Raw genomic sequence first — 23,450 nt, forward strand, 5'->3', positions numbered from 1 at the left:
TCCCATGTTCACTATCTACCACCCCACCCACTATGCCAGTCTGGGATTTCTTGGAGACTGAACACAGAGTTTGAATCTGAGAAGTGGAGTTACAACAAACATCCTAATATACTCAAGGAAGGTGAGACTAGCCGTACAGACCAAGAAACGCCACAAACATCCTAACTCTAGATGTCTAGATCCCATTGCAAAACACAAACTGCAAGAGCAGACAAGACAATTCCTGTTTTCAAGAAATTAGCAATAGCCACTTTAATTTGATCAGATGAAAACAACATAGCTGATTTATAAGAATTTCAAATTAGCACTTGCTAACAAATGCAAGGAGCTAAAAGAAGAAACAGAAAAATTACTGAATGCAGACCATGAAAACACAAACACTTAAATAAGATAATGAAAAATTAAAGGCATGAAAACTTTCATAGAGAGATACAAACATAGAAGAATAACCACCCTGAAGTAAACTAAAAAGAAGCATAAAAGGAAAAAGAAAAAGGAAACCAGAAAGTCTAATCATCAAACCAAATGAAGTGTAAAGGTGACAATAGCAGGGTAGAAAGAAAAGGATTATGAAATCAAAGAGAAATGTTTCCAAAAAAGGAAACAGTAACAAAAACAGGAACAAAACAATGAGGAAATCTGGGATGCAATGAAAAGACCCTACCTCTGAATAATAGTTAAAAAGAAAGGAGAAAAAAGGAAGCACAGAAAATATTTCCAGCAATATATTCACAGGAAACTTCAAAAATTAAAAAATCAAAAAACCAAATTACATAAATCCAACATACAAGGACACAGCATATATATTGTCATTCCAAAAGGGAGGACTAGGGCCACTCTGAGGACATACTGAACCAAAGCCAGACCAAAATCGAGGAAGAAAAGCTCCAGAGCCTGTAGCTCCGTGCTTGAGATTAAAGTGCTCAGAGGGTTCCATCCTGTCAGCTTTTCTACCTGCTACACACTTTGTTCTCTCTTGGGATGAATCTCCTTCTTGTAGGTAGCTTCCCCTGGCAGAAATCTCACTGCTCTGGAATCAGCAACATCTTTGAGTCTCAAACATTGCAAATCCGCATAAGATTGATGACTAATAACCAGTCAATATGAGGCTATCTTCAAATCTCCTTGGCCAATACAATTAGTTTGGAAACTCCCCAATTCAGCCTCAGGCCGATTCCAAGAAAGGGGGCAAGGAAAGGAAACAGATAAGCAACAATGCAACACATGTGCTCAGCCAAAATTTCACAGGAATGGCCTTTTACTCAGTTGCTAATTTGACTGCCCACTGAAACCTCTTGGGCTGAACCTCCATAGTCTATAATAATGCTCTCAGCACCCTTTTCCTTTCTTTCATGGGACATAGGCAATAAAGGATATGGAAGGCAGGAAAGGATAGAATAGGCCATGAGTAACGGTATTGTATACAATTGCATGAGAATGTGGAAAAGAAAAGTAAGGAGGAATAAGATCAGTATTGTAGGATAGAAAACAGATATTAAATAATTAGGGGCTACTATCTTTATTGACAGTTAATATTCTAAGATGAGCAGGTATCCTTTTCTCATTGAAATATCAACAAAATATTATGGTGGTTTCTCTGCAGAGTATTCAGAACACCTTTGAAAAATCATTGGTTATTTCTGCAATTTGTTGTTGTTGGTAGTGGCTTTCAAAAAAAAAAAAAAGAATTGTGTCTCTTTGATACTCAGTTTTGTCTTAAACAAAAATATCCTCTCCATCACCCTACATTTTGTGACTGCTGGCACCTCTGCAAGTATCTTTTTCAAGAGAAAGCAGAGTGGTAAGGTAGACCCATGTTTTCCAATAAGTGACCCTCAAATTTTGTTGGTTTGTTTATGTATATTTCTTCTTCTAATTATTATTACAATTATTATTGTTGTTGTTGTTGTTTTTGTTTTTGTTGTTGTTGTTTTTCAAGACAGAAATCCTGTCTGTAGACTTGGCTGTCCTGAACTCTCTTTGTAGACCAGGCTGGCCTTGAACCCACAGAGAACTGCTTGGCTCTGCTTCCCGAATGCTGGGATGAAAGGCGTACGCCAACGTACCAGGCTCTATATTTATTATTTTTTGCTGCTGTTGTTGTTGTTGTTGCTGTTGTTGTTGTTTGAGACAAAAAACCTCTGTGTGGCCAGAAGCAGAGGCAGGCATTGATCTCTGTGAGTTCGAACTGAGACCAGCCCGATCTACAGAGCGAGTTCCAGGAGATCCTCGAGTTTGAATGAAACACTTCCTGTATTGGTTCCACGAATTGCGATGGCTCTGTGTCCGAGCTTGAGACCTGGCCTAGTAAAATCTGAGGCCAGGTGGTGGTTATGTCTCACTCAGAGATGGGTTTAATTTTTATAGGTAACTTTCTTTTTTCTTAGGCTAAGAGTATTTAGGGAATTGGACCTGCGCATACTCCAAGCCGACTAGCAATGCAGCGCATGATTGGCACTCTCGGATGGCGGAAGTATCTGGTGACGAGTCAGGTGACGCCGAGGAGCCAATCAGATTTCTCCAGTCACTGGTTTAAACGGGAGAAGGCGGGACTGTTTCGAGGGCGGCTTCCTTCCTTCTCGTGCCGCTGCTGCTGCTGCCGCCATCGGGAAAGCCTCTCAGAAAATGAGTGGCTGCCGCTGCTGAACACACGAACCGTCTTACTTAGGTAAACTACGAGTAAGTTAAACCTGTTTGGGGCTAAATGACAAGGGGAGAGGGATTAATCTGTGACCGGGACGGAGGATTCCCCAGTGGTTCTGAATCGGCTTGCCTTTGGTGCGTTTCTTTTGAGGTGGTGCTGTGTCTGGAGCCCGGCCTTAATCCCGAGGTAGCGGTAGCTCAGGAGAGTTAGATTCCTGAGAAGGACTTGGTATTTCTACAGCTGTGCTGCGCGGATTTGGAGTTCTGCGTCAACCTGTCGGAACGTCTCTTATGGGCCAGCTCTTTAAAACAGTAAGGACCGAACTGTGTAGATTTGTATTTCGCTTTCTACAGGATTTAATTAGTTTGGTTTTCACTCCTGAAGAGCACGTACATGCTCATGGACCTTGTTTCATACTTGCCATAGAGGAACGTGATTTTGTTTAGTGTAATAGGCTCTCAGATGCTTTGGAAGTTTTCCAGTCAAGGTGGCCATGCAACTTCTCACGGGTCTTTACGATCCCCCGGCTTCTGTCTCTAGTGATGTCATTACAGATGTGTATCTCAGAACCTCTTTAGATTATAAACTAAACTTAGGTGCATAACACAGTTTTCCTGCCCCCATATTACCCTAGTATACATAACTTACAACTCTAAAAGGGTTACCAGAAACAGGGAGATGAATATTGCTGAAGTCCTAATAAGTAAACCACCTATTTCATTTGTATTTTATGGTTTATTCACGTAATGTTGTCATTGTGGTCCAGGATTCCATTTAGGATACTTCAGTGAGTTTAGTCATCGTTTCTCCATAGTCACATCTACAAGGACAATTCCACTATCATCACTGAAGTTTACAAGCTGAACATATCTGAAGATTCCTGGTCAGGTACACGTTAAATTTTTTTCAATTTCTGTCAATTTACGTTTATCTCACTTAAGAATATTCCATTATATGCACAAAAATGTGTTTTGCTGTGACATTTACAAGCACATATATTTTTATTGCACACAATATATAATACATATATATCTATATATACATATACATATATTGCCTTTTTGAGTTTCTCTGTATAGCCTTGGCTGTCCTGGACTCACTTTGTAAAGCCGGCTGGCCAAAAACTCACAGCGATCCTCCTGCCACTGCCTGCGGTGTTTTTGGATTAAACACATTTGCCAATATGCACAGCATATAATATGTATGTATATATTTAATAAAAATAATATAAGGACTGATTGTTTGAAGTAGAAGGATTATAGGAAAAGGAAAATGGATAGAGGGAGAAAAGAACATTATTAGGTCAATATAAGTAGGGAACAATTGAGTGTACGTCTACATATGTATTACATATATGTGTTTAAATACATCTTTAAGTCTAAATACTGCATATGGGAGAACCTATGTTACATTTGTCTTCCTCAAATTGCCAACATCAAAGTGTAACTGTTCCTTTTCCCTATATCCTCCTCAGCATTTGTTGTTATTTGTTTTCTTCCTTATTTTAAAAAAAATTTGGTGTTTTGTTTTGTTTTGTTTTGTTTATCCAGACAGGTTTTCTCTTTTAGTCCTAGAAGTCCTGGACTTGGCTTTGTAGACCTCGCTGGCATTGATTTCACAGAGATCTGCCTGACTTTGCCTCAGGGGTGCTGGGAATAAAGGCATCCCAAACCCAGCTATTTGCTTTCTTTCTTTTATCTTTCTTAATTTCATTTTTCCCCCCCGAGACAGGGTCTCTCTGTGTAGCCTTGGCTGTCCTGGAATCTCTTTGTAGGCCAGGCTGGCCTTGAACTCACAGAGGGTTACCAGAGTGCTGGGAATACAGGCCTGTGCCACTGTGCCCAACTCTGTTGTCTTCTTTTTAAAAAGTATATATGATTTTAAAATTGCGTGTGTTTGTGTATACACATGAATGCAGTGCCCTCGAGGGCAGAAAAGGATGTCAGATCTCCTAGAGCTAGAGTTAGCAGGAGTTGTGACCTACTTGATACGGGTGCTTGGCATCAAACTTGGGTCCTCTCGAAGGGCAGTGAGCCATCTCTCCGGCCTGTCACTCTACTGTTTAATTAAACAGCTGTAGTAAAACATTTTTACTAAGCTCCAGAAAGAAGAAATAGAACATCAAAACAAAGCACAGCAGAGCAGAGGATGTTGGGTGAACAGCTGCCTGCATGCTGGCCTCACCTCTCAGACTAGGCCACATGCAAGGTAACTGTCTAGGGGGGCTCAGCCTTGCATGCTACCATTCTCTAGTTGCCTGATCTTTGGAAATTTCATATCCATTAGGAATCTTTCAAATTGCTGCTATAATGGCAGAGACATGATTCAATTATACCTCCAAATTAATTGAGAGATGTATTTAAGGGCTAGAGTGAAATATCTGTCTCTAAGCGCTCAGTAAATATTATCTTCACCAATCCTTCCTAGGAAAAGAACAAATGGCCTCAGGTTTGAATGGGCGTAATGTCTAACTGTGCCTGGCTGTTACGTGTTTTCTTGATTTCTCCCTTTCTGTCTGGGAACCGTATACTTTCAGAATGCTTTTGATGAACATTTATGTAATGACTATGAGGTTTAACACCGTAAAATCCATTTATTGGCCATGTGTATTCCTTTGAGAACTGTTCAGTGCATTTGGCATGTGTTGATTTGGTGGTTCCTTTATTTGGTGATTAAATGTAGACTTGTTTAAAGATTGTAGATATTAATCATGTCAGATAGTGGGAAAGCATTGTGGCCATGCTGATGTTTGTCTCTTCACTCTTACTTATTTTCTTTGTTTGGCAGAAGCTTGTTTACTTCATACAATCCTTTCACTCAGTTCTTATTGTTTCCTGAGCTGTTTCCAGGGTCCCTAGATCTTAAAGCATTTTCAGCCTGTTTTTGTGAGAGAGGTTTCAGTATGTACCATCACACATTAGGAACTTTGATCTATGTTGATTTAGATTTGGTGAAGAGTGAGGGACAGGGGCCAGAAATCTCAGCACTCTGGGAAGCAGAGGCAGGCAGATCGCTGAGAGTTCGAGGCCAGCCTGCTCTACAAAGGGCATCCAGGTCAGACGGGGAGGGCAGTGTTACACAGAGAAACCCTGTCCCAAAAAAGAAAAAGATGATTTACAAAAGTATGAGTGTCCCTGACTATATGTCTGAGCCATCTATTCCAATCTGGGGGTCTCCGTGTGTCTCTTTTTCCTGTAGTAGCATTCATTTTTGTTTCTGTGGCTCCAGGGTGTCATCTGAGAACAGGTATTGTGTGTGCTTCCTCCAGCTTTGCTCTGCTGCAGCTTTTGCTTTGGCTAACTGTGGTCTTTTGTTCTTGTCTGTGTATTTTGGACCATGCTTTTAGTTCGTGCTAAATATAATTGGTGTTTTGCAAGGCATTTCATTGTACCTGAGTGTAACTTTCAGTAACATGGTCACTTGCCTCATCTGTGTGAATGGGAAGCCTTTCTCTCTTCTAGTGTCTCTTTCCATTTCTTCAGTGTTTCAAAGTTTCATTTGCTCACGTATTTCACTCCCTCGGGTTTACTCCTAGGTGTTTTAAAATTGGAAACAACTTTATCTGTAGTTCTGTTTCTGATTCATTTCATAGTATCATGTGTTTTTGTTGTGTGTGAACTGCACAGTTTTTTATGTTGCTGTGAATCGTGCTTCATTAGTGAAAGTGTTAGGTACATCTTAATGCTTGTGTCTGAGTGTTTGTACTCTTTTAACCCCTTTAGCTTTTCTCTTGCCCAGAGAGATTATTTAACCCCATCCTTTCTTGTTTGTAACCCATTTACTTCCTCGTTTTGTATCATTGTTGTAGGCAAAATCTGTAAGCGGCATATGGAAAAGGGTTTTGGAGAACAGGCCCCATTGTCTTATTCCTTGACTTTAGATGAAGCTGTCTCTGGTTTTCACAGTTTGGACTAATGTCAGCTACAGGTTGGCCATGTAGAAGCATTTCATTTCGAGCAGTGTTCTCTCAGAACCTCCAGAGCTTTTTTCCTGCGCAGACCTGTAGCTTTTCCCAAGGCCTTTTTTGTGTGTCCTTCTGCTTTTAGGATGTGTCCTTTTTAAGCCAGCACTCTTTCCTGCCTGTTTTTCAGATCATCCCATGCTCTCTGCTCTAATCCTATGTTCTGAGCTCTATTACCTTTAGTGATTTGTGTCGCTGAAACCACCCGGTGTCCCTGATAAGAATCCACCTAGATGATGCTTTGCCGAGAATGTTAAGCATGCTACAGGACCTGAGTTAGGTCTTCACAGAGTTTCGCCTTGGTTGTTTATTTCTTTTATGATCCTGATGTTTAAGTGGGGAGTGTCCTAGAATCATTCTTCCAGCCCTAATATTCTTTAGGTTAACTGATACAGTCTGCATGTGTACCTTTCCACTCTCCTTTTTGTTTGTTTGATGTTTAGTTCTAATGTTTCTATTTTTCCTCTTTTCAAACTCACAATGTCCTGCTGACCTACTCATGCATGTTTCTGGTTTGCATCTCCAGGTCCTTAGTTGAATTCCTTCACCTGCTACTTTGAATCTTCTCTGAACACCCAGAGAGTCCTATTTTGTGTGGCATCTGAATTCTCAGTGGAGCCCTCCAACCACTTCATTGTCTTTTAGTTTACACATTTGAGAGGTTATGACCTTTTCCCATGCTTTTCATATGACCTATGCATCTGTGCTGTGATGTCTCCATCACCTGCTCTTGGTATCTCTTCACGGTTTATTTGGAGATGTTAGTGAGCAGCCTCCTCCAGTGGGGTAAATCTTCAGTACTGTTTAGAGAGGACCAAAAGTAAGCACTGGATCACCATCATAGACCATGTCTGTAAAGAAACACAAAGTTGCTTACATCCAACTACCACAGCGCAAATGGGAAAAGATCAGGAATCAGGAATATACTGTGCAGTGAACCATAGAGTTAAAACTGAATGTGGACCAAAGTGGAAACAGTAAACTGAGCAAATGAATTGGGTGGGTGGGAGGAACCCAGGGACAGGCAATGCCTAATAAAAGAAAGGAAAGTGGAGAAGGGAAAAGTCGAAGCATGTTAGGACGTGGAGGGGAAAGGACAGGGATAGAAGCACATTAGTTAGAACAAATATGTGAACAAACTAGGTAAATGTAACCAAAGGAATAAATGCTAGAAGGTTTAAAGTGCTGTAAGGTATAAATGATACCAAAGCCCAGCAAGGAAAAAAAAGAGGAAACACATTGGGATATACAATTTATATTTAATGTCTACATCTTGGAGGTGCTTGTTTCTAGACCCACTTTTGGAGTGTGAGAACTGAGAGTTTGGGTTTTCTCATCTGTATCAGCTTATAGATTGGTGCTGATCCCTGATGAGTCAAAGGTCAGTAGTCTTACAGATTCTCTCTGTCTCTCTCTCTGTCTGTCTCTGTCTCTCTGTCTCTGTGTGTGCGTGTGTGTGTGTGTGTGTGTGTGTGCGCGCACACACACACACACACACACACACACATGCTCCCGCCTCTGTGTTTCCCACTAAGCCCCACTATGTATTCAAAGCTTTTTTTTACCTGTAAGTGTGCAGTTCTTCCTCTTTCCAGAGACTTCCCCATTTGTTAATTATGAGGTTGCATCTGCCCATGCATGGGGATAAGTATTTCGTGTTTGTTTTTAGATTTGACAAGGAAATCACCCTGAGATTTGTGTTAGGGGTTTGATCTCAGTGCCTTGTTATCCCACCCACAAAGAGATCAGGCCACTGAAACATTTAAGGCTTATCTTTTTCTAACCTACTACTGTTTTGCTTGTTTCTATAATTTTGCTTTTCAGTTGTTGCATTTGTGTTTGTTACAGGTGTTTATTTGCAGGAGGGTACATGTCCAAATCTCTATGGATCTCTGAACAGAATTTTTCACGGTAAGTTTTTTAATTTGGTATTAAAGGTAATAGTTAAGAATATTCCCATTCTGTGTTTCTTTTGCTTTATCAGACTCTTAATTTCCTCCCCCTTTGCTTTATCCCCGTAAATACTGTATTCCTTTGAATGATCCTCATGGCCTATTTGACTTTACACTTTTTCAGAAACTGTGTTTTCGATATGGAAGTTTCATTTGTTGATTTTTAGAAACAATTTATCGATTCATTGAAAATAGCACACAGTGTAGTTCAAACATATTCCCACCTTCAACTCAATCTTCTCCACACTTTCCAACCCTCCCATCCATTGACAGCCAAGGGATTTTTCTTCTCCCTTTCACATGGGTCCCTTCATTTTTAACATACATTAGTTACTTATCTTAATGGAAGTCACTGTGTATTTCCATACCTTCCTCTACCCTACACTAACATGTCCTGTAATTCTTTTCCCACCTTGACACTGTATGTGGCACCCTCACTAGACGCTTAGAAGTTCTATTTTCAGGAAGACTGTTACCACATATGGGAGAGACCGTATGGATTTTAATTAGATGTCTTTGGGAGGGTTGTTTCATTGAACTGTATTTCTCCCTTTACCTTTAGGATGCATTATTTTTATTTTAGGATTATATTGTGACGTCTTTATGGGTATAGGCTCAGGTCAGTAAAAGCCCCTAACAATATTGTTTTATTCATATCTCTTGCAATTTTGGTGTATTTCTATATTCCACGACGGGGATGCCAGTATCACAAATCATGGACTAGAATGACATTTTTTTTCTCTTTAATCACAGTTAATTTGATGTCTTAGTATTTTCTAAAGATAATGATGGTGCTATCCATTTTGTATATACTGACCCTTTCCTTTTTCATGGCTTGTATACTATTGGGATGAAATATAATTTCTATAAATGATCAAAATTGTGTTCTACCAACAGTGTTCATTTCTATTGGCATTTTATCACTTTCACAGGTTTGTGTATGTGTGTGTGTATGTGTGTGTGTGTGTGTGTGTGTGTTTACTTGTAAAGGAGTTGTTATATGTATATTCATATACAAATAGGCCACAATATACTCACAGGCATATGTCTATCGCATACAAGTAGAGGTCTCTAGAAGTGGCTGTTTTACTACCAAAAGTTAGCATGTTGTTAATACTGTTTGCAAAGAAGATACTGTGGATGTTGTCAAATTTTCTAAATGATTCTCACTCTGATGCAGATTCATTAAGATGGACTTCAAGGAACCACCCACACTGTTGGATATTGCTGTGCAATGTCTTTTGCACCATGAGCCTTTAGCAATTCAAGCTCTCCAGGAGATCCCAAGGGAGCTTTTTGTTCCATTGTTCACTGCTGCCTTCAAGGGTAGACATGAGAAGATACTTTCAGCAATGGTGAAGAGTTGGCCGTTTTTCTGCCTCCATGTTGGGCCATTAAGCATGCAGGAAGCCCAGCGCAAACTCTGGAAGGTCATGGTTGAGAGTCTTCAGCTTTTTCCTGCTGAGAACCCAGCTTTTAGGTAAGACTCTGTATAACGGAGGAGTAGTAAGATACAGGAGGTTATGCCATTGTCTGCTATTCTCTCAGAGGTAGTGTAGGCTAGTAGTGAAAGAGAAGATGAGACTGTTAGTCTAAACCTTGAGGTGACTTTGAAACAAGTGTCTCACAATGTTGGATACGGAATGTAAAGGATCGAGGACAATATTGATGGATTTGTATTGTGGTATTACTATTTACATTGAAGAAAGACGTGAGTGTTAAGACTGCTGAGGATTGGTGGAGAATTAAAGGAAACATTCATGAGTGCTGTTTACTTTTCATGGGAAAGACTTGTTGGCAGTAAGTCAGTATAAGGAATATAAATCAAGAATAAAGTGATTTTTGGAGTGCACAGTAATCCATGAACTTGAGGAGATCCCAAGATAACTTTGTTCTGTTGTTCAATGCTGCCTCAGTGGATGGGCATAAGATGCACCGACAGCAGTGGTGAAGTCTGATCTTTTTTCTCACACTGCATTAGTGCACTAGGCACACAAGAAACAAAGTAAATTGAAAGCCATGGCTGATGGTCTTCAGACATTACAACCAAGAATTCAGCTCTTACGAAAGAATGTGTTTACCATATACACGCTAAGATCGCTAACTTTATACTGGACCCTATGGCAAGAGAACACCAGCTAGCTATAGTAGTCTATCTTCCACAGTTTGTTATGGTAGATGTTGAAAAATGGACGTAAGGTGTTTGTTCTGTCAGGTGAGGTTATCTTAAAATCTCTGAAGTCTTACAGAGGTTTTTACTTTGGTAATAAGAGGTACATGAGGCTGCTATCGATAGATATACATAATATGGAGGCAGGAGCAACAAGACTTGTGAGAATTAATTGATATAGAAAATAGTGAAGGATAGTAAAGAATATAGTATTTGCACAGGAAAGTCTTGCTGGTAACTGGTATAGGGAATGAAAAAAAAAAGAGATAACTTTGTCATTACAAGTTATTATTGATCCCACTTGGTTATATTAATATTTGCTACCTCTCAAAAGTTCTATGATTTTTTTTTAACCTACAGGAGCCCTAAACTGAGGATACTAGATTTAACTCAGCATCCTGGCTGCAAGACCAAATGCCCTGTGATCACTACTACATGCACACCCTGTTTGCGTTCTTGCACTAACTCTGAGCGCTCTCTCATGAAAGTCGAAAGGCAATGTAGTAGTCTAAGCTCAGAATCTGAGGGTCAGTCCCCCAAGACGACTATGGAATTACTAGTGAGCCTTTCCCTTGATAGGGCCTTTAGGGAAAATGAATTTTTTGCTTTGCTTCTGAGTAAAGTTGAGCAGAGCTTGGGATCTTTGCACCTGTGCTGCCGTGATTTGGGCATTAAGAATTTGAGTGAGTGCAAAAGTGCCTTAAGCCACCTTGATCTGAAATGTGTTACTTACCTGGAAGTTGTTGAGGCTTCTCTCACTAAAGTCGTCTCCCTTCTGAAGCAGGCTATAAACTTAGATAGACTTAGCCTGTCTAAAATCACCTGTAGATCTTTCAATGGAAGAGCCTTCAAAAATTTCCTTTCTCAACTGAATTGTATGGACCACCTCAAGGAGCTCAACTTGTCCTCATTCTGCCTCACTGATCATCTTGAACATGTCCTGAGGTAAGAGCTTGGGATAGGTACTGGGTGTATGTTAATAGCCTGTTTTTACGATGAGAAAAAGAATTCATCTTTCACCTTCCATGGCAGAAGGGGGAATTCTGTGGATTGAAAAACAGCCAAGAAAGAGCACCTTTTTCTAATTGAAGAGAAAAACAGAGTTGCAGAAAACTGGTCATCTAAGCGCATGCAGGCAGTGTGCTCAGTGAAGGTGAACAGAGCAGTGCAGTACTTCTCTAGCCATTAGGAGATGAAGAGGAGGAATTGAGAGAAAGTTTATGTTGTGGCACAGGCGCACATACTTATAGCCACGTATACCCATCCACTATGGGCCAGGCCATTTCCTTAATGTGCTATCTCCAAGGTTCAGGCCAGGAATGTGGAGGCTGTCATTAGTGGGAAGGCCTCAGGGAGCTTCCTTTTGATTGCACCCTCTGCCTCTATCTCTTCTATGAAGCTGAACTAGTCCCATCTTTAATTATATTCTGGTTAATAAGTACATAATATTTTCACTGAGCTTTTCACAGACCTGTATAGCAATATCTTGTACACATTATAAGGTTAAAATAGCATTTGTTAAAGTGATAAAGTATCTTTCACAGATGCACAAGTCTACTGAGTATGGGAAAGCCCGTAGCATTACCTGCTAATGCAAAATATGTGCAAAATAGTTTACTCTAGATTCCTGAGTATAATTCCAATCATCTAGTCCTCACTTTTGAGAAGTACTTGTGTGTTTTCTCTTGGCAGAGTAGTACCAGCGGATTTGGATTTTTTACACCTGCCATTTTGTGGACTTACTTACAATGACTTCAACTTTCTGTCTCAGTGTCCTCAAGTCAATCATTTAAAGTTATTGGATATCAGCAACAATTCAATGTATTGGGAAGACTGTGAACCCTTTTATTGCCTCCTGGAGAATCTCTCTGGTTCTTTGCAGCATCTGGCAATTAACCATTGCCTTTTAACAGATGCTACACTCTCTATGCTGGCCCCAGCCCTGAGCCGCTGTTCCCAACTCTGTTTGTTCAGCTTTTCTTCTAATCCCATTACTATGCCTATGCTCATGAGAATTCTTGAGTACTTAACGCCCATGACGCAGCTGAAATACGTGATTTATCCTATCCCTGTGCATTGCTATGGGAGATGGCACTTTCGGAGCAGTTTGGATCGACAGAAACTTGCTGATGTGAATGCGCAGTTGAAGATCATGCTGCAGGAGGCAGAAAGGGGTGACATGTGTTGGATCACTTACACTGGTTAAATTGCATAGTCCAACACAGTTTCAAGTTGATATGTTCCCCTAAGTGCTGAATAGCTTTTTGGTTGTTGTTGTTTTTGTTGATCCCATAGAGTTAATACAAATGGTCCTTTTGTTCAAGGAAAATACAGTTAAAAAGTATAGGTGTGTAACGGATTTCAATAGTGAATAACATAGAAGAAAATGGAGGACTTTGAGAGGACCCGTGTGTCTCTTGACTATTGTTCTTCATAGTATTTCATCTTACCTACTAACATTTGACGTAGAGAATTTGGAAAGACTACATGATGAAATGTCACAGCTCCATCTTCAATGAGCTTTATGTGAGGATACTTAACACCAGTCGGGACAATCTAACCTGTCCTACTTCTGGCTTAGGAGGTCAGATGGTGATTGAAGCCAAACATGTTTATCCCTAAAGTTGTATTAAACTTGTCTACTTAAGACTCTCTTTAGCTGTTTATAGAAAACTATCCGAATTTAACATTGAGGGGAAGAAATGTGCAGGCACTATCCATTGCGTGTCTTCATTTTTATTTCATACTCATTTGCCAAGGATCCGTTTGGCAGCCTGACAGTAAAGACAAGCAAGGCAGGCTCCTGACTCAAGGCACTCAGAGAGAGGCTGAACATTTCCGTGCCTCACCTGCCATTTCTGCACAATAGAAAGTTATCTTTCACTCTTGGAGTGTAAGTTGTATCTTTCTTGATCTTCTTCCCTCTGCTGTTCAGTGCCTAGGGGACCCTATGATACTGGATCTTTTCTCAGCAGAATTCATGCATTCAGTGTTACCATCTTGGAAGCTTTCTCTCACATCTGTTTCATGTCTGCCCCCTGTCACTGTACAAGATACCAGGCATGACAGACTGGCAAGGAAGAAAACGTTGTTTCCGTGTTTTAGATGGTTCACCAAGGTTGCTTGATTGCGCTGCTTTGGATCTTTGGCAAAGCAGACCATGGTAAAGAGCTTGTGGCAGATGCAGCCCCTTTCAACTCATGAGTCCAGGAATCAGAGAGAGGGGGACCCTGAGTCCCCCTCAGGAGCTGCACTACACCAATCTGTGTCCCCGAGCTAGCCTGCTTGGAGCCATTCTTGAACTAACCTGCCCAAAACTATCACCCACCTGCCATGGAGTCATCAGCTTGAGTCCAAGATTTCATCATTTGAGCTTGGGAGGACATTTAGGAGCCACCCACAACACTGACTTTTCTTCCTTTAGATTTTTTTCTTTACCACTGGTTCTTTCTTGCCGGACATGATTCTGATTGAGTGTTCTGCAATTTACTTTATAGTAACAATTGCTATAATATTGTGAAGCAAATTTGTGCTTGAAATACTTGATAATTGATGACACAACTGTGATTAAAATATAAGTAGAAAAGCATATTGTTTGTTCAAGATCTAGTTTAAAACAACCATATAAAAGCAATTAATTAGTAATGTGTTTACCCTGTGAATTCATTGAAAATGAAACATTCAATGAAACTGCATTGAAAAGTCACCGCAAAACATGTATACAATTTAGTTTGTTCCTGTCACATTCTGAAATGTCAACACGACTGCATTTTAGTAAGTGTGAAGGAAAAGAAAAAATAATTTATGTAGTTCTTTTCTTCTGAAATAAAGCTAACTGCATTTTAAAGATCTAGCAAGAGAAAATTAGAAACAACAGTATGTCTATATTGCTTCAATTTTGAAATTGTAACTTACTGAATTTAAGATCTACAAAGTAAAAATGCAGTTAAAAGCTACAGAATTTTGTTCATAGTTGTCATATGTCAAGATGAAAATTGAACTACATTTTGGAGATATAAAACCTGAACGTTTACCTAGAAAAGTAAAGTATCCATTCATTACATCCTTGAGATAAAAGATGATCAAAGTGAAGAAGAAGTACAAGTAAAAACAAGATGCACAATTCTGATGCATTTCTGAACATAGCATCTCAAAGACTTGGGAGCAAGTACAGAGAATTAGTGGCATTCCCAGTTTTCATGTTGCTTATATTGTGCCATGTTATTTCACAGAATGTAAAAACTTACTAAAATGTCAATGTAACTAGCAAACGGTTTATATTGCTTCCTTGTTAACATCAGACTATTTTGACACTTTATATTAAACAAAACATCAAAATTTAAGTTCATGAGTCTCATTTAAGTTTTTCTTTTGAGTTTACTCTTTCCAATGTAACTATATGTTTTCTTGGCATATATATGTAGCTTACTCTCAAATGTTTGCTTTCATCTGACTCAAAAAATAACCCATGCTCAGAGATAATCAAAGCTAATTTTAAAGAATATCCCTCCCAAAGAACTAAGTGCTAATCTACACCCAAGGTCTTCTGTAGTCATGTGTCAAAGAAGCACAGGTTGATGTTGATTCTGGAGCATTTTCCCATAGGAGGTTTGACTGTGCAGGGTATTGTTGTTTATTGTGTACATGCATATGTTACAAACATGTGGGTGTGGAGCAGAGATCACATTAAGGTCTCTTCCTCAGTCAGTCTCCACCCTATTGCTTGAGGCAGGGTTGCTTACTGAATCTGAAATGTACCCAATGCTTAGGCTGGTTGGACCACAAGGCCCCTTGGTCCACATATCCACCTTCAAGTTCTGCTATTACAGGCATTTTCACACTGCCAAGGTACCTCTTTACAGGAGGAGGAGGACAGAGAACATGCCACCAAAAGGCCTGCTCACTGGTGCATGGCACAGGCTGGTGAGGATGTCACTCAGGGGCCTGACAGCCACATGGCCAGCCTACAACAAGAGCCACCACAGTGTATGTGGTTGACAGATGGGTGGGAGGGAGAAGTGGAGCAGCTTAAGCAGTGTGAAGAGAGATGGAACAGGAGGCACAAGGGTGGAGAGAAGTAGCCTGTTGTTAGCAGCTGTCCCCACCACCTGGGGCCATAATGAAGTGTAGACTGAGGCCCTCTCTGAGGGTCAAGTCTAAGTCTATGGCTAATATACCAGTAGGGGTTGGTATTGCTGTACAGATCTGGCCCCATTCCTCACTGACTGCGGTGCTCTGGAATCTGGCCCCACTTCTCACTGACAGCTGCAGTTGGGAGAGGGGACCCTGCACCCAGCTCAGGTAGCACAGTGGAGCTTGCCATGATGGCTGGGCTGTGGGTGAGTGGGCCCTGAGTGCGGGAGCATGGGAGAGCTGGCCCTACCACTTATCTGAGGTAATGCAACATGGCCGCAGTGGTGATGCCTTCCCCCCTTGCTACCTGTGGTAGTTGGGAGAAGCTGGCCTTGAAGCCATGAGAACACAAGAGCTAGATCTACCCTCCTCACTAGCTGTAGCACTTGGGAAAGCAGGCCCTGCAGCTCTCCTGGGAAACAGAGTGGCTCTGGCCCTGATGGCTCCAGAAGGCCCTGGTGAGCCAGCCCTGAGGATGTGAGATGAGCAGAGCTGCCCAGCCTCCTAGGCTCTAGCACTTGGCAGCATGGGCCCTGGACTTTCACTGGGCAGCACAGTGGAGCTGGCTATGAAAGCTTGGGTGCCTGTGAACAAGCATGAGAGCAGGAGAACTGCCCCTGCCTCCTGCTGAGGGCAACACTGGGTGGCCTAGCCAGAGCAGTGCTGGGGAGCTCACCCTGGTGGTGCAGATAAGGGAGAGCCAGCCTGCTGACCAGCTGAGCTACCACCCAGCCCAGATCCAGGGCTCTGAGTTAGCCCACCCCCAAATCTGTACCATCTGCAAATGGTTGGGATGCATGAAAAAGGCCAGTCCTGCTGACCCAAAGCTGCAGCATCTCGGTGACAAAGCAAAAACAGGATAACCAGGAGGAGGCAGATGAAGATCCAATATTGACGGTGTCACAGGTGCCAATGACTCATTGCAATGGACATTTCCGAGTGAAGATGTGTGGACAGGGGTGTCCTGTGGGACACTCTGTGACGTACTACAGCTTCCATGATAACATTTCTTCTGTGGTGTGTGTGTGTGTGTGTGTGTGTGTGTGTGTGTGTGTTATTTGGGAGGGTGATGTAAAGGTGAAGAACAGGTATGGGAGGATAGGGAGATAGATGGGCAGATGAGCAGGAATGATGTCCATGATGTGAAACTAACAAAGAATCAATAAGAAGGTTGTATTTTTTAAAAGAAAGTCTTTATTGGCTAGTCTGCACTTAAACTGAATGCTCAGGATCCCAGTGTAGCCCCTCTCCTTTCTCAGGTCAGCTTGTAAGCATAAAATCCTTGTCCTGGGTGGACATACTTCAGTGAAGAGCATACTTCAGTTCCAGAAGTGGAACTGCAAAAGCCAAACGGCAAGGTTAGTACATGTCGACGGATTGGGGCTTTGTTTTAGTTTTGGCAGGTGGTGCTGTCTGTGTGCTGAGTTTTACAGGCTGAGGGACACTTCCATCATGGAGTCACTTGTGATAAGGTCTGGAAGCCTGCTGAGGTCTTGGGCCCTGTTACATTCCACACTGGTCTTAGTGAATGAGTCAAGTCGTGGACTCATCCTGCTCTAAAGAGGTGTGGTTGGTCCTCAGGACAGTTAATTTGACTGAGCTGACACATAATTGGCCACATAGTTTAAAATGCAGGGTCCAGCCACTTCTCCATTCAGATAGAGAATGCAAGGTCCAGTCAGTGCTGATAGAAGAGCTGCTAGCCACGGGGCACCAAGGAAACAGTGGCTTGTGCAATTACCTGATTTATGTCTTTGTCTCTTTGTCTTTTTGAAGTTTTCCCCAACTGGGAAGGTTTTCACTAATTATCTTGAAAAAAAAGGGGTTTCTCCCCTCCTAGCCATACCTAATCTCTTATTACATGAGAAGTAATTCTAAGCCTCTCCAATTTTGTAGGGCTATTTCTGTGAGGAAATCTAACTGTTATTTTAGTTCTGAAATGGAATCTGATTATATCTGCATCGTAGTCTACCTGTCTACTTAGTTTGGAAGACATCAGAAGAGGCGGATTTAGTCAAACCCTTAGTACATGCCACCAAGTAGACTCAGGAGCCCAGCAATGCTGCTGTTGCCCAGATGAGGCAACCCACAAGGCAGAATAGCAGGCATCAGACTAAGCAGAAATGTCTTGGTTAAAATTTCTGGACATTTGATGAGTGCCAGCCACTTGTAAGTCCCCTAATGTTAGTTTGGGCTGTTCCCAGTCACAGTGAGTTTCTCAGTCTATTGGCTGACAGCCTGGATAGCAGCTCCTCTCCCTATGCAGTACAGGGGCCAGGGGTCTAAGCCTAGCCAGCAATCCTGGCCGATTTCTCCCTGACAATGATTAACTCTGTACCCAGGATCCTTTCCTGTGGGATAGAGTCTGAATCCCCAAGTTTTCCAAAGGCCATAATCTTTCTTGTGAAATTTAGAGATTTTTAATATCATGGCCATTGGATTTTATTTTCCTATTGTACCTTTCTTTTGGAGAGGGCTTTCTTTCTAAATATGCCTCTATGTGTTTTCAGTTGTTCCAGTCAACTTGGGGACCCAGCTGCAGCGCATGCATAGAATTGTTAACTCTGTATTTGTATCTTAAAAGATAAACTCCTATTATTTCCCTTTTTCCAACACAACCTTTTAAAGCAAACATCAGTGTGCAAAGGTCAAGAAGAATATGGAGTGCTGGTATGTAGTCACACTACCTAATACCTTCCTTTTAATCTATATTCCACAGTTCTCAGGTCCAGGCCTGGAGGGATGGACCATAACCCTGTGTTTATATAAAGCTTAAGACTTAGGCAGAGGTAGAGGGGGAGGAAAGGATGGCCTCAGGGCCTGCTGAAACTTAATTGGGTTCATAGTCTAGAGATAGTCTGTTTGCCATGATCGCTGTGGCTTCCATTTTCATAACCTGGGTAAGCTGGATCCATGCTATGCCAGCTACCTTCACAGTCATAGCAGTGGAGAGAATGACTATGTAGAGTATTTTCCAGTTTGGTGCCAGAGCCTCTTTGGGGACCTGCTTGACCTAGATAGAATCACTGAATTCAAACCAGGGGAAGGTAGTGGTGGAGTCAGAGGCTGGCGGGGTCTCTCTGGTAGTCCAATTAGTAGCCTGTGTGGAGAACGAAAAAGCATGTAGTGACTTGGGAAAGGAGTGCTTAGAGAGTTCCACCTTCTGGGTCTGTGACATGGGGGCAGTGGGGGATGTCTTTGAAACATAATATCATAAGGAGGGATTCCTCCCTCTATAGGGTACAGCGAGCCCAAAGCAAAGGAAGGAAGTCTATCCATCCTTCTCAGGACTGTAAGGAGAGTTTAGTTCAAGGTTTGGTTTGGGTTTTATGTTTGTTTGTTTTTGTATTTTTGTTTTTCAAGATCCTGTTCATTCTTTCCAGCTGACCAGAACTCTGAGGTCTGTGCTATATGTGCACAGTGAACTCTTTAATCTATATCTAAACATTAACTGTTGAGATAATTTCAATATGTAAGCCAGGCCTGTGTAAGACTCCATTGCTAGGAGGAGCCCAAATCAGGGGACCAGTTCCTTGAGAAGCTTTTAAGCTGTTTCAGTCCTAGAAGGAGAATGCTTTCACCCATCTGGAAAGACATCTGTAAGCACTTGGAAGTACTTTTATCCTCCCTTGGCAGGCCTGTCATTCAAACTCTTTTCTGCATAAAGTGTCAGTGTTTTGGATTTACTTAAGTGCAAACCTGGCATCTCGCTGAGACATCCCACACTATGCTGTCTAGCCTAGGTATAACATACCTTCCTCTGAGCCAATCAGAAAGTTTTATGTACTGCAGAGGAGTAGCCTGGTGAAGGTCAGTTACCAGAGCCCTGCCAGCAGTGGACACAGTACTAAAAAGCATAGCGACTGTCTTCGTATAAGGTGCTGGAGTTTCCTTTTCCCTCTCTGAAAGCCTGAGTGAGATTGATCAGTCCTGTTCTCTGCTCTGAGGTAGGTGACTTGGGCCCCAATCTTTTCCGTGAAAGTAAGGACTGCAAAAGATCATCCTGAGTGAGGTAAGCTGGAGCCAGAAAGACACACGTGCTATGTACTCACTTATAAGTGGATTTGAGCCATATAGTCAGGATAATCATACTACAATGCACAGACCCAAAGAAGATGAGTAACAAGGAGGATCCAGGGGAGGATGCTTAAACTTCACCCAGAGGAGGACACAGAACAGACAGAGGTAGTTGTTGAAGAGAAGGAACAGCATAGGTTAGGGAGTGCAAATAGACATAATGGTGGAGATTAGACCTGGAGGGAGCAGGGGGAAGGAGGAGGCTGGAAGGCTTGCAGAAGGAGAAAAGTAAAAGAAACGGTGGGCAGGAGCTTCTCTGTGGCAGGCTTCACACCTAAGTCAGGGTAGGCTCCTAGCAGGATATGAGACGGACTCTAGGAGAGACTCCTGGTATCAGGGGCCATAGAGACTGAAGAGGAGACCCTAGAACTAGACAAATCTCCTAGTAGAGGGAGGGGAACATTAACTCACCCACAGGACCTACAACCTCACCCTGACTACAAGCTGTGCAGGGATAAAGATAGCAAAGTTAGAGCAGAGATAGTCTAACCAATGCCTGGCCTAAGCAAAGACCCGCCCTTTGGGAGAGAGCCAGCCCCTGACACTATTAATGGTACTCTGTTATGTTTGCAGACAGGAGCGTAGCAAAAGTGTCCGTTGAGATGCTTCATACAACAGTGCTCTGTAATAGATGTAGAGACTTGCAGCCAAACATTGGTATTGCGAATGGAGTGTTATGAAAAAATGGGGAGCTGAGGGGAGGAAGAAAAGGCCCTGGAAGAGACAGGAGCTCCATCAGAGGACCAACAGAGCCAACTAACCAGGGCCCAGAATGGCTTGCTGAGACTGAAGCACCAACCAAGGACCATGCCTGGACTACACCTAGGCTCCCTACACAGAGGGAGCTGATGGGCTGCTCAGGCTTCATGTGGGTCCTGTAGTGAAGGGAATAGGGCCTGAGTCTAACAGGGATTCTGTTGCTAGCTCTTTGATCACTTCCCCCTGATGTCACTGCCTTGCTAGGCCACAGGGGAAGAGAAGGCGCTCAGTCCTGAAGGGAATTGATGCACTGGGGTGGATTAGAAGTGGGGCTCCCCTTTTCTGAGGAATAGTGAGAGGGATGGGGAGAGGGAGGGAGGGTGGTACTGGGAGGTGAGAAGAGATGGGGCTAGGACCAGGATGTAAAGAGAATAAATAAACCATTTTTAGGTCTAGACAGATGGTTATTTGGTGATAGCGATGAGATATGATAGAGATTGTTTTAAGTACAAGAGTTTGGACTCTCATAGATAGGGTAGATAATACTTCCCCTAAGTTGCCAAATGCATATGTACTGGACATTACAAATGTAGATCTTGCCTCACAGCTTTCATAAATGTTCCAGAATTATTGTTGTATGGTAGTTTATTATTGGGGGGGAAAAAAAGGAAGACGTGAGGAGAAGACCGAGAAGCTCCAGGAGAAATGAACCAGGTCCTGAAGATGATTCAAAGGCAAGTATGAGGGGGGAAATCTGAATGGGAAGAAACTATGCTAGCATGGAGGTTTTGGATGGATTAATTTTTGGGCAGCATTGTGGTATAGGCTAATTAAATAGATTCAAGTCTTTCTGTGTGCTTTCTTTGTGCTTATTTGGTTATTAGGCTGATGAAGGGGTAATCACGGATCTTACTAAAATAATAATTGAATATTAAATTAATCAGCTATTTCATTACTCAGCAGGTAATTTTTAAAGCATCTACTGCAGCTCCCACGTACCTGGTTTCATCTTTCATCTTGTCACAGTCATGGATGGGCACCCGCAGGTCATTATTGGGCCGCCTGCAGCATGATTGAAGGCAGTGGGTTTCTCAACCTGGCCTGCAGGGCGGGTCAGGAGTAGGGCTTGATTCTGGGCCACACACTTATTAGACAGCCAGCATTCTGGTGTGCCTTGGAGGAGGGCCTCAGGCACATCGTGGGTGTGCTTTGAGTTTAAGCTTCTGATCCAGAGTCAACCTGGCTCCTTTTTTTCATTAAACTGGCAGTAGCTGCCACAGCCCTTAGACAGGTGGGGCTATCCTGTGGCAAGAGGGACCAACCATTTGGACCAGTATGCCACAGAGTGTTTCCATGCTCCATGGCACTACAATTTATTTTAAACCCCTTTCGCAATATTTTTTTCTTCTGTCCTTTTGCTTTTTTGTGTTTGTTTTTGCTTTGTTGTTGTTGGGTTCTTTTGGATTTTGTTTTTGTTTTTGTTTTGGTTTTGTTTTTTTTTTGTTTGTTTGTTTTTTTTTTTTGTTTTTTTTTTTTTGAGACAGGGATTCTCTGTGTAGCTCTGGCTTTTCTGCACTTGCTTTGTAGACCAGGCTGGCCTGGACCTCACAAAGATCCACCTGTCTCTGCCTCCCAGGAGTGCTAGGATTAAAGGCATGTGCCATCCCCACCTGGCTTTTAATGATTTGTTGTTTTGTGGACAAACAGACGAAAAGATTTTGCAACATTTGGAAGTGCTAGGGATGGAGGCAAAGTCAAAGCTGTCTTTTTCCCCCTGATTCATTCATTTATTTATTTCCTTTACATCCTTACCTGAACTTCCCTTCCCTTGTCTCCTTCCAGTCCTTCCCTCTCACCTCCCCTTCCCTCCCCCTGTGCCTGAGCTGCCTCCCTTCCTTCCCACAGAAGGGCAGGCCTCCTATGGATATATCAACCCCTTGGCATATCAAGTACTACTGGGCACATCTTTTACTGAGGCTAGACAGGGCTGCCTGTTAGGGGAAAGGGATCCAAAGGCAGGCAACTGAGTCAGAGACAGGCCCTGCTGCTGCAGTTAGAGGTCCCACATGAGGACCAAGCGGTAGGTCTGTTACATATGTGTCGTCGGGGGACACGTCGCCTAGGTTCACCCCATGGATGCTCTCCGGTTGGTGGTTCAGGCTCTGTGAGCCCCTGTGGGTCCAGGTTAGTCGATCTTGTGTCAGGGGCCATTCAGGAGGAACAGCAAAACAGCTTTAGCACTCCTGGAATGCAACCCACCAGTTAGCACAACCACCATGGGTGTACCTTGGGAGGCAGAGCCACAAGGATGATGTATTCTGAGCAACTCATCCTGTTAGAGAGCATCAATCTGCTTGTTGCCCCTGTGGTCACCAAAGACTACATGACTTGTATGGAAACTCTAGGGGGCTTCTAGCCCCTTTCTGGGCACTCTCATTGGCACTTACAATAATAATGCTTGCTCTGTTTCAGGAATTGCTGCTGGAGCAGATTAATGATTCAAGCACCACCCTTAGAAAGTCCTTAGAGATGTAGATAGTTAGCAATGACCCCTAAGCCTAGAAAGGATTTGGAAAAATAGATTGTTTCGCAAGTTAAGATGTTTTTCTCAATGGCTACAATGTAGAAAATCTCGGAGCAGTTTGAAGTTCAAAAAAATCCACTCTTAATAGTTGAGCTAGCCCAAGATAGTACTGGCTGACATGCCTCTCTCTCAACTTGGACTGGTGATCATAGGGTGATGCTTCATTTCTTGTAACCGGTTTTGCCCTCAGATTCCCTCTATGCTTTAATAAGTATTTTTAATGAGTAGAT

General features: G+C 42.3%; 1 protein-coding gene across 1 annotated transcript; it reads left to right on the forward strand.

The window, feature by feature from the left end:
• Positions 1-2,438: 2,438 nt before the first annotated feature.
• LOC311601979 (melanoma antigen preferentially expressed in tumors-like) lies at positions 2,439-13,347 on the forward strand (the record flags this gene model as incomplete). The annotated part of the gene is made up of 5 exons (XM_084789719.1): positions 2,439-2,668; positions 8,454-8,516; positions 9,738-10,037; positions 11,088-11,672; positions 12,420-13,347. 5 exons carry the CDS (start codon positions 2,439-2,441, stop codon positions 12,931-12,933), a joined length of 1,692 nt encoding a protein of 563 aa, XP_084645845.1. The 3' UTR covers positions 12,934-13,347.
• Between the last annotated feature and the right edge of the window lie 10,103 nt (positions 13,348-23,450).

This window comes from Acomys minous (assembly GCF_964271855.1).
Source record: "Acomys minous genome assembly, chromosome: 7".
NCBI lineage: Eukaryota > Metazoa > Chordata > Mammalia > Rodentia > Muridae > Acomys > Acomys minous.